Source organism: Mus caroli, unplaced genomic scaffold (genome assembly GCF_978045245.1).
Source record: "Mus caroli unplaced genomic scaffold, Mus_caroli_1 scaffold_1, whole genome shotgun sequence".
Taxonomy (NCBI): domain Eukaryota; kingdom Metazoa; phylum Chordata; class Mammalia; order Rodentia; family Muridae; genus Mus; species Mus caroli.
In genome coordinates, this window is record NW_028227256.1 from 150,550,132 (window position 1) to 150,562,138 (window position 12,007).

Consider the following 12,007-nt stretch of genomic DNA (forward strand, 5'->3'; position numbering starts at 1 on the left):
CAAGAGATCTGATGCCCTCTTTTGGGGGCACCTGCACCCATGTGCACATCTACACATGCACAGACATATGCATAAGAACATACACCACACACACATACACACACATACACACACATACATATACATATACATACACACACATATATACGCACGCACGCACACACACACACACACACACACACACACTGTAGTAGTTTAAATGAGCAATGTTCCCAATAGGGCCGGGTACATGACCACTTGGTACCTGTTCATTGGCACTGTTTGGGGAGGCTAAGGAACCTGTAGAACATGGAACCCTGCTGGAGAAAGCATGTCACTGGGGGCTGGCATTGAGAGTTTATAGTTTTGCCCCACTTCCAGTTCACGCTCTGATTCCTGTGTGGGTTTGAGATGTGAGTTCTAAGCTTCCTGTCCTTGAACCATGCATACCCACTGCCGTGCCATCTCTACCAATGTGGGCTGTATCCTTCTGAAATTATAAACCAAAACAAGCTCCTTCTTTTATAGGTTGGTTTTAGCCATGGCAAAGTTTTCATCAGAGCAATTAGGAAAGCACTGGCTGTTCTTCCAGAATACCTGGGTTCAATTCCCAGCACCCACACGGCAGCTCACAACTGTCTTTAACTTCAGTTCCTTGGGATCCAGCACCCTCACACAGATACACATACAGGCAAAACACTAATGCACATGAAATAAAAATAAATCATTTCCTAAAAGGTAAAATCAACCTCAAGTAAAGAAATGCCATAGTGATGTACCCATTAGAATGACTAAATGGACAAACCCAATAGTATCCAAAGTTAGCAGGAATGTGGAGCAGCGGTCATTCTCGTTGACTACTGGTGGTGGCGATGCTGCAAAATGGTACAGCCAGCTCGAAAGACAATGACAGCTGCTTCCAGCACTAAATATATTCTCACCATATGACCCCATGATCTGGTTCCTACATGTTTACCTAAAAGAGCTGAAAGCATACTGTGCAGACACCCACAGGAATGTTGCTTTGGCTTTGTCTATAAGCACCGGGAAAGCAGGGAGTAATGACAATGTAGCTCAAATGACAATGTATCTCAGCGGGTAGATGGAGAGGCAAACTGAGAATCAGGTTGATGAAGAGAAATAAACCATGTAACCATGGTAAGTGTCTTCATTTGGGTTTCTATAGCAATGAGGAGACACCATGACCAGATTGCTGTTCATCACCAAAGGAAGTCAGAACAGGAACTCAAACAAGGATGGAACCCTGAGACAGGAGCTGATGCAGAGGCCATGGTAGGGTGCTGCTTACTGGCCTGCTCCTCATGGCTTGCTCAGCCTGCTTTCTTATACAACCCAAGACTACCAGTCCAGGGATGGCACCACCTACAATGGACTGGGACCTCCTACATCCTACAGGCTTGCTTACTGCCTGATCTTATGGAGACATCCTCTTAATGGGGCATCCCTCCTTTCAGATGTCTTTAGCTTGTGTCAAGTTGACATAAAACCAGCCAGCACAGTAAGACATGAAGAACTTAAATGCATAGTGCTAAATGGAAGGACCTGAAGAGACTGGACGATGTATCACTCTGACTACCTCGCAGTAGCCAATTTCAAGAAATAGAAAAAAAGCAGCGTGGCTGGCAGAGGTCAGGGTGAGGAGGGATGAATAGATGTGGCACTATATATGGGGGATGTGGGAGTGACCTAGTGGAGGAAAAAGTGGGACTGGAAGGTAAGCACCACGCCTCCTGCTCCTGCCTGAGGCATCCGCTCCAGCTGTTCTCCAGCAGGACTCCAGCTGTACACAGCCGGATCTAAAGTGGCTCGGTGAGACCGAACAAGGAACCGGAGCCTAGGGCTGTGGCCGCTTCCTGTCTTCACGGAAATCCCTCCTGGGCGATCCACTCTCTCCCCTACAGAGTCCTTTACAGAGGAAATTAGATCCAACAGGACATAGGGTGTTTGTTATCCCCACACCTCCCTTTGGCCCTCGACTATGTAACCTCACTCTTACTCGCTAAAAAATTGTATGTAAGTTTTTGTACCGAACACTAAAAGTTAGATTTGCACTCCGATGCTGGTCTCCGGAGTCCTTGGGAGTCTCTGTGTCTCAGGCTCCACTTTATCCCCATTTCCTAGTCCTGGTTCTGATAACTATAGACTTAAGGCAGTGAGACACTCTGTGCTGCTTCATGATAAATGTGTGTCCCATACTTATCAAAACCTATAGAATTCTATAGCACAAGGTGAATCTTAACGACCAAGCACAACAGCTAATCAAGGGGAGCAAACGCACTGGTCAAGGGCAAGGTCGTCATCGGGGAACCTGTGTGGGGAGAAGGAAAAGGAGCCGAGCTAAGTTTATTGAATTGTAGGCAAAATATTTCCATTTACTCCGAAAAAAATCTAAAATGGTATTAAAAGTAGTGAATTCGTTTTCACAAAAAGCCTTTACATTGAAGGGATGAAAGAAACAATGGTGGTGGGAATAATTTTTAAACACACAGAGAGCCTCCGAGGTCATGAAAACCTGATTGTAAACTCTACAACCAGTCTTGCTGCCCAGCCGTTTCTTCACTCCGGGATTCTCCCACCACCAAGTTCCCACCTCAGGGTGCCAACATGGCTCAGTTGGTGTTTGCCTCAGGCTGGGGGACCCGACTTTAATCCTTGGCACTCACTTACAAAGGCAGGCTCGGTCTGAAAGATGGTGCAGTTGTTAAGAGCACTTGCTATGCTCGCAAAGGTCCCAGCACCCAAATGGCAGCTATACTTCGTGGAGCAGAGGCAGAAGGACGAGGTTCACTGGCGGGGCTAGTTTGGACAGTCGATGACCTCCAGGTTCAGGAGAGATCTTGTACTGTGTTTCCAGAGCGACACCTGCATTCACTCCCCAACATCTGTATGTGGCTCTCGAGCACTCCAGCCTTAGGGATCTGATACCCTTGACTTTCAGATGTCTTGACTTTCTCAGACATCTGCACACACATGGACGTATATACCTGTGCATGCACACAGACATATATGCACTCATGGGTGTGTGAATGTGCATGCACACGATTGTAAAGTAAATAGTTTTGTAAAAAGTAAGGCAGAAAGCAATTGAGGAAATCAATTTCGGCCTCCACAAGAATACATACACACATGCATGAAAATAAAATAATTGAAAATAAACAACCCGCTTGAGTTTGTTCAATGGACTCCCCTGGGAATAAAACAGGACTAGACTTTTATAAAGCTCTTCTGATTCATTGGTTTTTCTCATGAGCGTGAACCTGGCCTTGCCTGGTCAATTTGGAAGCTTTTGTTTGGCCAGGCTTTTTTCTCAAGCAACTGTAATGATGCTGACTGCCAGGCTGATTGTTAATTCTCCGTGATTATGTACAAGGCCCTTGAAATTTGTTTTCCTGTTTCTCCCTTGAGGTAATTCGGGGTGGCAATCAGCACATCTTTCATATTCTAAGGAGGCTTACCTTTTCTGCTCAGGGACAGCTTCTCACTGGAATTTCTACAAGAGACAACAGGAGCAAATTCCAACCCGAAGCTTGAACACCTCTTAATGAGGTGACTGTCTTAAACCCCTCCAGCTATGTAGTTCTTCCAATACAGACTCCTCGCCACCGCCACCGGGTTAAGCTCCTTGAGTTCTAAATCCTTTTATTTCTGGGGCTAAGGTCCACCTCCCTAACCTTTGAGTCACCAGTATTTGCTTTGAAGTTGACACCTCCTATTTAAATAGCAAGCACCAAACCTTAGCTGGTTCAGTGCCAAACAGATTGATTTCAATTATCACCTTTAAGCCACACCTTTCCTCTCTTGTAATTTTCGGTTTTCTTCTCTTAATTAGAAAGAGCCAGGGATTATCTGCACAAGACTGGAAGATTTATTGTGATTGGTGGTATTGTCTCTCCGGTCCACGACTCCTATGGAAAACAGGTGGGTTCCTTCCTTTGCCCTCTCTTCTTCCTCACCTGATAGCTCCCCTGGATAAAACCACCCTACTGTCCTCTCTGAGGAAATTCCTGGTAATGCTATTTAGCAGCATTGGTTTTCCTCCCAGGACCACTGTTTGACCTGGGTATCTGGCTATAACCGGAGGGCCAACTGCCCACCACAGCCAGCCAGCTGCTCTCACAAAGAGGAGTAAGCCTGCTCCGAGAACTGTGCTGGACTCTAGATTGGCAGCAGTTTAGGGGCTAAGCTGCATTGGACAAATACTTCCCAAGATTTTTATTTTGGAAAAAATGCCTCTCACATGGGAACTCTCCCAGTCATTCCTGTTTCTCCCATGGTTACTGTATTCACCAAACCAGGCTAACTGAGCTTAACCTAGGTCAAACCTATGCCGAGTAGCTGAGTGGGCATTGACTGGTTTGGACTGTTGCAATAGGATATACCATGTATTCTTCACACACACACGCACACGCACACACACACACTCATATATGCACATACACACATGCATGCATGTGCGTGCACACACACACATAAGCACACACATGTACACACACAGCATCACCCAGTGTCTGTGTATGTGGCAGAGGGACAAGTCAGGGGTCACATTCCTCTTTGCTCTCACCATCAGACATAGCCCCGCACTTCGTAACAGGGTGGTTTGGGCTGGTGTCTCTGGGCACCTTCGTAACAGGGTGGTTTGGGCTGGTGTCTCTGGGCACCTTCATAACAGGGTGGTTTGGGCTGGTGTCTCTGGGCACCTTGGAAGACTAAGGATATCTCCTACCCATGACTTTGTTGCTTCCCAGGGCCTTGTGTCAAGTCGGCACCGTCTCATCATGTGTCAGCTGGCTGTCCAGAATTCCGACTGGATCAGGTAGGGCTGGGATGATGGTGACAGAGGCAGGTAGCCCTGGCCTCATTGGGATGGAAAAGAAATTTGGGACCCACAAGGGTGAGGAAGTAGGAGAGATATTAGCCCTGTACTGGCCCTAGTTAGGTGGATCTTCACTGGTGGCCCAACTGATAATTTTGTTTATTTTTGAACCAAACAATCAGGCTCACAAAATTAAAGAGTTAGCTTAGGGAGTTTCTGTCTTTGGCTCCCGGTGTGGTTCTTAGAGTTTCCCAAAATATCACTGGGGAAGGAGCCTGGTCTGCAAATCCCAAATGGCTCTCATTCACATCCCCACCAAATTCCATTGACTCTCACCCATAACTCACTTCTTCTCAGAGAAACTGGGTGGCCTTGATTACCGTTCATTTCTGAACTCAGAGTCCCTCCAGGGTCCACACTGACCCCTGGACAAGGTGTGGGGCCTATGAGTGGGGCTCTCTAGGGCATCCCTACCAACAGGGACCTGAAGCCATCTTCTTGATTCTCCGCCCTGCCCCCCCACCCCCCAACATTAAACTCAGAGTATCATTAAGATGGCAGCACTTCTCATGCTCTGAGCCAGCAGTGTAATTAAAGCAAGCTTCCACTAATTATGCTAATTATGTCCCCCAAGTTCCTACCGTTATAATTTGCATGAGAAGATGGTGTTTAAAAAAAATAATGGCACATCATTTGCTCTTTAATTTCCTATGCTGGAGAAATAAGCAGCACCTAGAAGTTTCCATGAGGAGAGGGGCATGGACCTTAGGGTGTATGAGGGATGCAGTTAACCCAGGAAGGATGGGCAGGCAGAACTGAAGGCAGTGAACAAAAACCACAGTAATAACTAAGCAGTGGTTTGTGTGGGCCTGCACAGTGATTTGTACAAGAAGTCTGACCCTTGAGGGACTTTCTTTGGGGCTGAGGACTGGAAAGGTGGCTCAGAAGTTAAGGGCATTTGCTGTTCTTCCAGAGGTCATGAGTTCAGTTCCTAGCACCCTCCTCGGACAGCTTACTACTGCCTGTAACTCCAGTTCCTGAGGATCTCACACAGATAATTAAAAATAAATCTTAAAAAAAAAAGACACAGATTAAATGCTGGAGGACAGCCTATCTGCGATCAAGTCAGGTTTAGAAACTACACCTCTTAATGCTCTAAATGAATGTTTAATTCCCTGCGGGAAATGAATCCAGAGGGGGAAAATGCTGGCCAGAAAGCTGTTCCTGCTTTGACGTTCTTAGAACATTCTCGAATAATTCTTTTGTTGATCCAGTGAATGCTTACTGAGCGCCTGCCTCACTTGGAAGGACAGAACTGAGATGACAAGGGAGTCTGTGGGAGAGCCCTTACCCGGGGCACCTGATTGGCCAGGCCAGGTGGGAGGGACTTGCTCACCTCCCATACTTGTGTGCACAGGGGCAGGGCAGGAGGAACCAGGTGAGGACAGACAGAGCCCTTCATTTTTACTTAGTAAGATCTCAACTCAGGAAACCTGAGGTGCCTGTTCATGGCAGGGGGTGGACAGGGATGCTCAGCCGTTAAGAGTGCTTCTGAAATATCTCAATTTAGCAGCTCATTAAGTTGGCAATTGAGGCCATGTGAGGCATCCGTCTTGGGCAGCATCCCTGCTCACTTCCCAGCTTCCTGTTCCAGAGGAGTTAGCTGTCCTGCGGGTCTGAACCTTCCAGTCTAGCTGCCATGCCTTACTTCCAGCCCCAAGGCACTACACCACTGATGAGGCTCATCTCCAGGGCTTGCAGCCTGATGAAGCAAGCCTCAGTCCTTGCTTGACAAGCCCCTGGCTTACTTAATCCTCATCACAATCCTGTAAGAGCCTGAAGATTCCCTTCTTCTATATAAGAACAAGTTTCAAGACATCCTGCTAAGCACTATGGATATAAAATTCCCCAAGCCCTCCCACTAGAAAGAGTGCTGAGATCGGGATAAACTCAGGGAGACTCATACCACTGTCTTTGTTACCTGCCTATGCAAGATTCCTCTCAGTTTACAGACAGGGAAACTGAGGTTCATGACCATATTCCACAGCCTGGTGTAACCTGCTTTGAGATCTAAGCACACAGCATGACCAGATTTGCTAAGTTCCCTGAGCCTTGGGAGGAAGCCATGTAGAGAGAGCGCATGAATGGAAACTGAGAACAGCCTCTCTTGTCCCGGCAGGGTGGACCCATGGGAGTGCTATCAGGACACCTGGCAGACAACCTGCAGTGTGTTGGAGCACCATCGAGACCTCATGAAGGTAAGATGGGCTGTGGCTGAGGTTGCATGGATGGGCGGGGTTTAGGGGAAGGGCTGCTGGCCTGTTGACTTGCTGGCTGGCATCTGCTATCTGCTTCCCTCCCAGTTGTGAGGTAGACCAGCCTGTGTATGGCGCTAAAGAAGACAGTGGATTAGGACTCTGGAGCACCAGCCTTTCTCCATACCTTCTACTCTCTGACACGTCCTCCTTGTGTAGGACAGAATGATGTTGGGGCTGGATTTGACATGGGTGGCTATCATCAGCTGGAGAAGCAAACATCAGTTGCTGTGAAGACTAGGGTTGTAAGACATCAGTGAGGAGAAGAAGGGGTTGGGCAGGGGAAGAGAGGTAACCATTTGGGCTGAGAATGTACCTCAGTTACTAGAGAAGGCTAGCTTAGCATGAGCAAAACCCTGGGTTTGATCTTTAGTACTAGATAAAATCTGGAAGTGGGGATGTACACCCCTATATAGGGAGGTAGGGGTTGGAGGATCATAAATTCAGTGTTGTTAGCCTGGGCTAAGAAACAAAGGACATTGTTACACTTGGTCCATGTTGCCGGGTTCCCTCCCCATCTATTAGGAACCCACAGGTTCTCAGTCCAGGAAAAGATGCCATGACTGAGGAACAATGCTCCTTCATTCCCATGCATTCCTCCATCTAAGAACCTCCCGGATGAGTGTCAGATCCCTGCTTCATTATCAGGGAACAGGAAGCAGAAAGAGGAGCCTGTATAACCCAGGACACACAGTGGACATTTATTGACCAAGGGTAGAGGAGAGCTCCTGTGTTCCTCCACTGCAGTCTAGAACCTTCAGTGACCTAGAGCTGGCTGTGTACCAGCATCCCCAGCCACAATGTAGGCACAGTGTCCTCCACAGATCATTATCAGCCCAGGGACTCAACAGTGACAGGATGCTATCCATAGCCCAAACCTGACAGATATAGCACACTGCCCTTTGTGGTCATCTCCCCACACTGCGAGTGGAACATCCCTGGCCCTGTGTTACCTAAAAGGGGTCATTCTGATCCAAGGAGACCTGTATCCCACCCCTCTCCTTGCCGTTGGAGGGGCTGTCACCACCCTCTCTTCACTGAGCAGCCTCTGACCGCCCTGCGCTGCACCAACCCCACATCCGGGCTTCATTTTACTACATGAGATGAGGGTCCCAGAACATCCTAGTAGACCAGGAGCAGGAGGAGCATGGAGCACTCTGCTGCTCAACCTATTACTTTCCTCTGTGGAAGTAGACAGAACCTCTATCTTCAGAACCCTTCATACCTGTCCTGATTCGGGTTTTGGTCATCTGGTGAGACAGGTCAGCCTCACTTACTCTTCTGGGAAGTGTCCACAACCAAATGATAAAAGACTGCTCAGAGCTGAACAGATGGCTCAGCAGTTAGAGGGGGCTCATGTTCAAGGCAATCTGATGCCTCTGTTGTCTGTAGACCCTGCTTTCCTATGCACCTACCACACAGACACATACATACATATATACATACATACATACATAGAATGAACGATACAACTTTTTTTAAAGATACCTAATTTCCTGTATAAAGGTGTGTCAGTCAGGATAGGTGAAAATGTGCTGTGGTAACAAACACAATTATCAGTGGCTTACATCAGTTTATTTCTCACACTTGCCACTTGAGTTGGGGAGGGGAGTGTCATCTGGGAATCCATGGGGTTTTTTTAGTCACACAGAGGCCCTAAGGAAGCTTCAGAAATGGAGAGCCAAAAACCCTTCTGGTATCCCTGAGCTCTGACCTAGGCATAATGGCCATAAGGGCCTGGCCATTGTTGGGTTGTCCAAATGCCTTTCTGGGCACTTCCTCTGTTACTCATGCCCAGAGCTTGAACCTGAGCCAGAGAAACACATTCCCAAGCTCCAGCTGAGGCAGGCTGGCAGCCTGCGGAGGCAGCCGCAGAGGCAGCCTGCAGAGGCTGGCTGATAGTGCAGCTTCCAGATGGTCCACAGCCCTGCAGCCAGAGCTCAGTGCAGCTTCCTGATAATTCTATGTTTCCCAGTCCTGGGATAAGGCTGGTGCTCCTGGCATGAGGGGTAAACTTGCCAGGGAGGTGGCCACTCGAGGCTGGGTATGTAAAAACTGCTGCGGACAGGAGAGCCATGGAGCGCAGAGCAAGGGACAGGCAATGGTGGGGGTAGGGTGTGTGTGGCCAATCATTTCCTTCCTGGCAGAGCAAGGCAAATGGGACCAAGGATGCAGAAAGAGAAGAAATGTCCTTGGCCACAGAACAGCTGCTAAGTGCCAATGTGACACTGTCTTTTCTGGTGATAAAATAATAATTAAGACTGTAGATTACCCCTTCAATTCCATCAGCCACAGTTGGGCAGAGGATCCCACAAAGCAGGCTGGGAAGCTGTCTTACAGATGCAGTTGGATGTCCCTGTGACCTCCTCATGTTAGGAGCAGTCGGAAGTGATGGGTTAGCCCACCAAACAAATGCCTGCTCTTCCAGGGCTCAGGACTCCAGGCATTCTGCCTGCAGGATCCCCTTTAGAAGCTGTGCCCCGAGAGTCTTCCTGCTCATCTCTGGGGCTTGAGGGTTCTTTCACAGCAGGACTCCAATCCTGAAAATGCAGTGGGTACCATCACCTGGGAGATACTGACTTTTGGAGAAGGGACCTTAATTATGCACTTAATCTCATGATTCTCTGTCACCCTCTGACCCTGGATAAAGGAGGGTTGCTTCTGTCTCCACTGTGGAGAAGGCTACTTTCTCAGCCCTGTACTTTCTCCATCACTGAGGGAGCAGTGGGCTTGATAACACAGGATGGGGGATAATGTATCTCAAGTTACCGTGCGGTTCTGACGTGTGATGAGCAGGCCTAAGGGGCCTTGAAACGCACCCCACACTTCCTGTGACACAATACATCCTGCTGTCTACGGCACTGGTGTCTAGCTGGCCAGGTTACTGACATGTCTAGCTGGCAGAGGCTGAGGGGGTGATGAGGTCTGTGGTCAGCCTGACCTTTCCCAGGCCTGCAGAGCCCCCTCACAGATATGATCTCATTTGAGTCATGACACACAGAGGATTACATCAAGTCCTACCAGGTGTCACAGACTTTACACGTACGTGCTCAGGTAATTCTGCCACAGATGAAATGGATTAAGGTGGGCCTGCCTTCCTGAGGTGAGGGGCGGTCCTCTGGCCAGGAGATTGGCCTGCCTAACTGGGCTAACTCCTAAGGCAGGAGACTATGGCTGATTTCCACCTACATGTAGATTCCTTTGTTTGTTTTGTGTGTGTGTGTGTGTGTGTGTGTGTGTGTGTGTGTGTGTGTGCTTTGTTTTAACTGCAAGGGATGGCTGAAGATTGTAATCCCAGCACTCAGGAGGCAGAGATAAGTGGATCTCTGAGTTTGAAGTCAGCTTGGTCTATAGAGTGGGTTCCAGAATAGCCAGGGCTACACCAAAAATAACCCATCTCAAAAAGTAAAAAATAAAAAAAAGGAAAGTGAAATGTCATCCTCAACTACACAGTTGGAAGCCAGCCTGAGATGCATCAGAGGCTGTTTCTTTTAAAAGAAAAAAGGTAACTATAATGTCAGACTTGAATTAAAATTAAGGTTCAGGAACAATTAACTGTCTAAGGTCACATAGCTAGGTGGGAACCCTGGACTGGAGTGCAGGGATATGTGATATGCCTCCCAAGCTTATCTTGCTGAGCTACCCTGTTTCCTGCCAGTGTCGACTATGTGGTGCGGCTGCATCTAGAGCCAACCCCAGGACCCTCCCTGAGCTTGAAGCTGACTCCCTCTGCCTGAGATGGTTATCCACCGGGCAATTGGGCCGTGAGTCTCAGTACCCCTGGGCTAAGGACACTGACTAAATGCTTCTCCTCTCCCCAGAGGGTGACGGGCTGCATCCTCTCCAACGTCAACACGCCTTCCATGACACCTGTGATCGGACAGCCACAGCATGAGAACACCCAGCCCATTTATCAGAACAGCAATGTGCCCACCAAGCCCACTGCAGGTAAGGGATGCTGGGTAAACTCCTTAGTCTTCAGAATCACCTAGAGGGCCAGCCCAGGATTTGAGTTGGTCAGGCTGGAAGGAGGAAGAGGAGGAAGAGGCTTAAGGGAAGGAAAGAGAAGGAAGAATGGAGGAGGGAGGGAAAGAGAAGGAGGCAGAAGAGAAGGGAAAAGGGGGAAGAAGGGGAGGAGAGAGGAAAGGAGAGAAGAGAATGTGCCTTCTGAAGGATTTAAATATAAATACAATTGCCTTAAGTAGGGATTTAATATGTGAAAGGGAACATTTTTCTTTGCCTCTTCTAGGGAGCTCTAGGGTCTCACCCAGGGTCACAGTGAGGAAGTAGCAGAGCCATGAGTCACATTGCATACAAAATGTCCACATTCTTGGCCCACCTCCTCAACAACAAAGAACAAAGCCACCAACACTTTCTTGCACTAGCTTTGTGCGCCTTACGTGCTGTGTGCGCTATTCTTGTGTTCTCACTGAATGCAGTAATTCTGTGACATATATGTTGTCTTTCCTTGGACCAGAAGAACCCAAACAAAGCCCAACCAACCAAAAAACCCAACCAACCAATCAAACAAACAAAAAGGTACATGCCCCAAAGCAGTGGTTCTCGGCCTGTGGGTGGCAACTCCCATAGAAGTTGCATATCAGATATTTACATTATAATTCAGAATAGTAACAAAATCACAGTTGTGAAGTAGTAATGACATAATTTAGTGGCTGGGAGTCACTACAATATAAAGAACTGTATCAAAGGGTGTCAGCATTTAGGAAGGCATTTGAGAGCCACTGCAAGGATTCTCCTAGGTAAATTCCAAGAGATGAAGCTGGGTGTGGTGGCAGACACCTACATCCTAGAACTTGGGAAGTAGAACCAGAAGGATCAGGACTTTATGATCAGCGTGGGCTGCATGAATTGTTGTTTC

At 48.0% G+C, this 12,007-nt stretch overlaps 1 protein-coding gene across 2 annotated transcripts in view; it reads left to right on the forward strand.

Moving 5' to 3' along the window:
* The window catches only part of Nmnat2 (nicotinamide nucleotide adenylyltransferase 2), a 161,581-nt gene that overhangs the window by 119,641 nt on the left and 29,933 nt on the right, over positions 1 to 12,007 (forward strand). For both annotated transcript variants that reach the window (XR_003837781.2, XM_021171942.3), the window contains exons 2-5: positions 3,830 to 3,918; positions 4,746 to 4,813; positions 6,993 to 7,071; positions 10,950 to 11,076. Coding sequence is in view for 1 of the 2 variants with exons in the window: in XM_021171942.3 (XP_021027601.1) it covers positions 3,830 to 3,918; positions 4,746 to 4,813; positions 6,993 to 7,071; positions 10,950 to 11,076 (363 nt within the window). In the remaining variant the exon portion in view is untranslated. The remainder of the gene's footprint in view (positions 1 to 3,829; positions 3,919 to 4,745; positions 4,814 to 6,992; positions 7,072 to 10,949; positions 11,077 to 12,007) is intronic.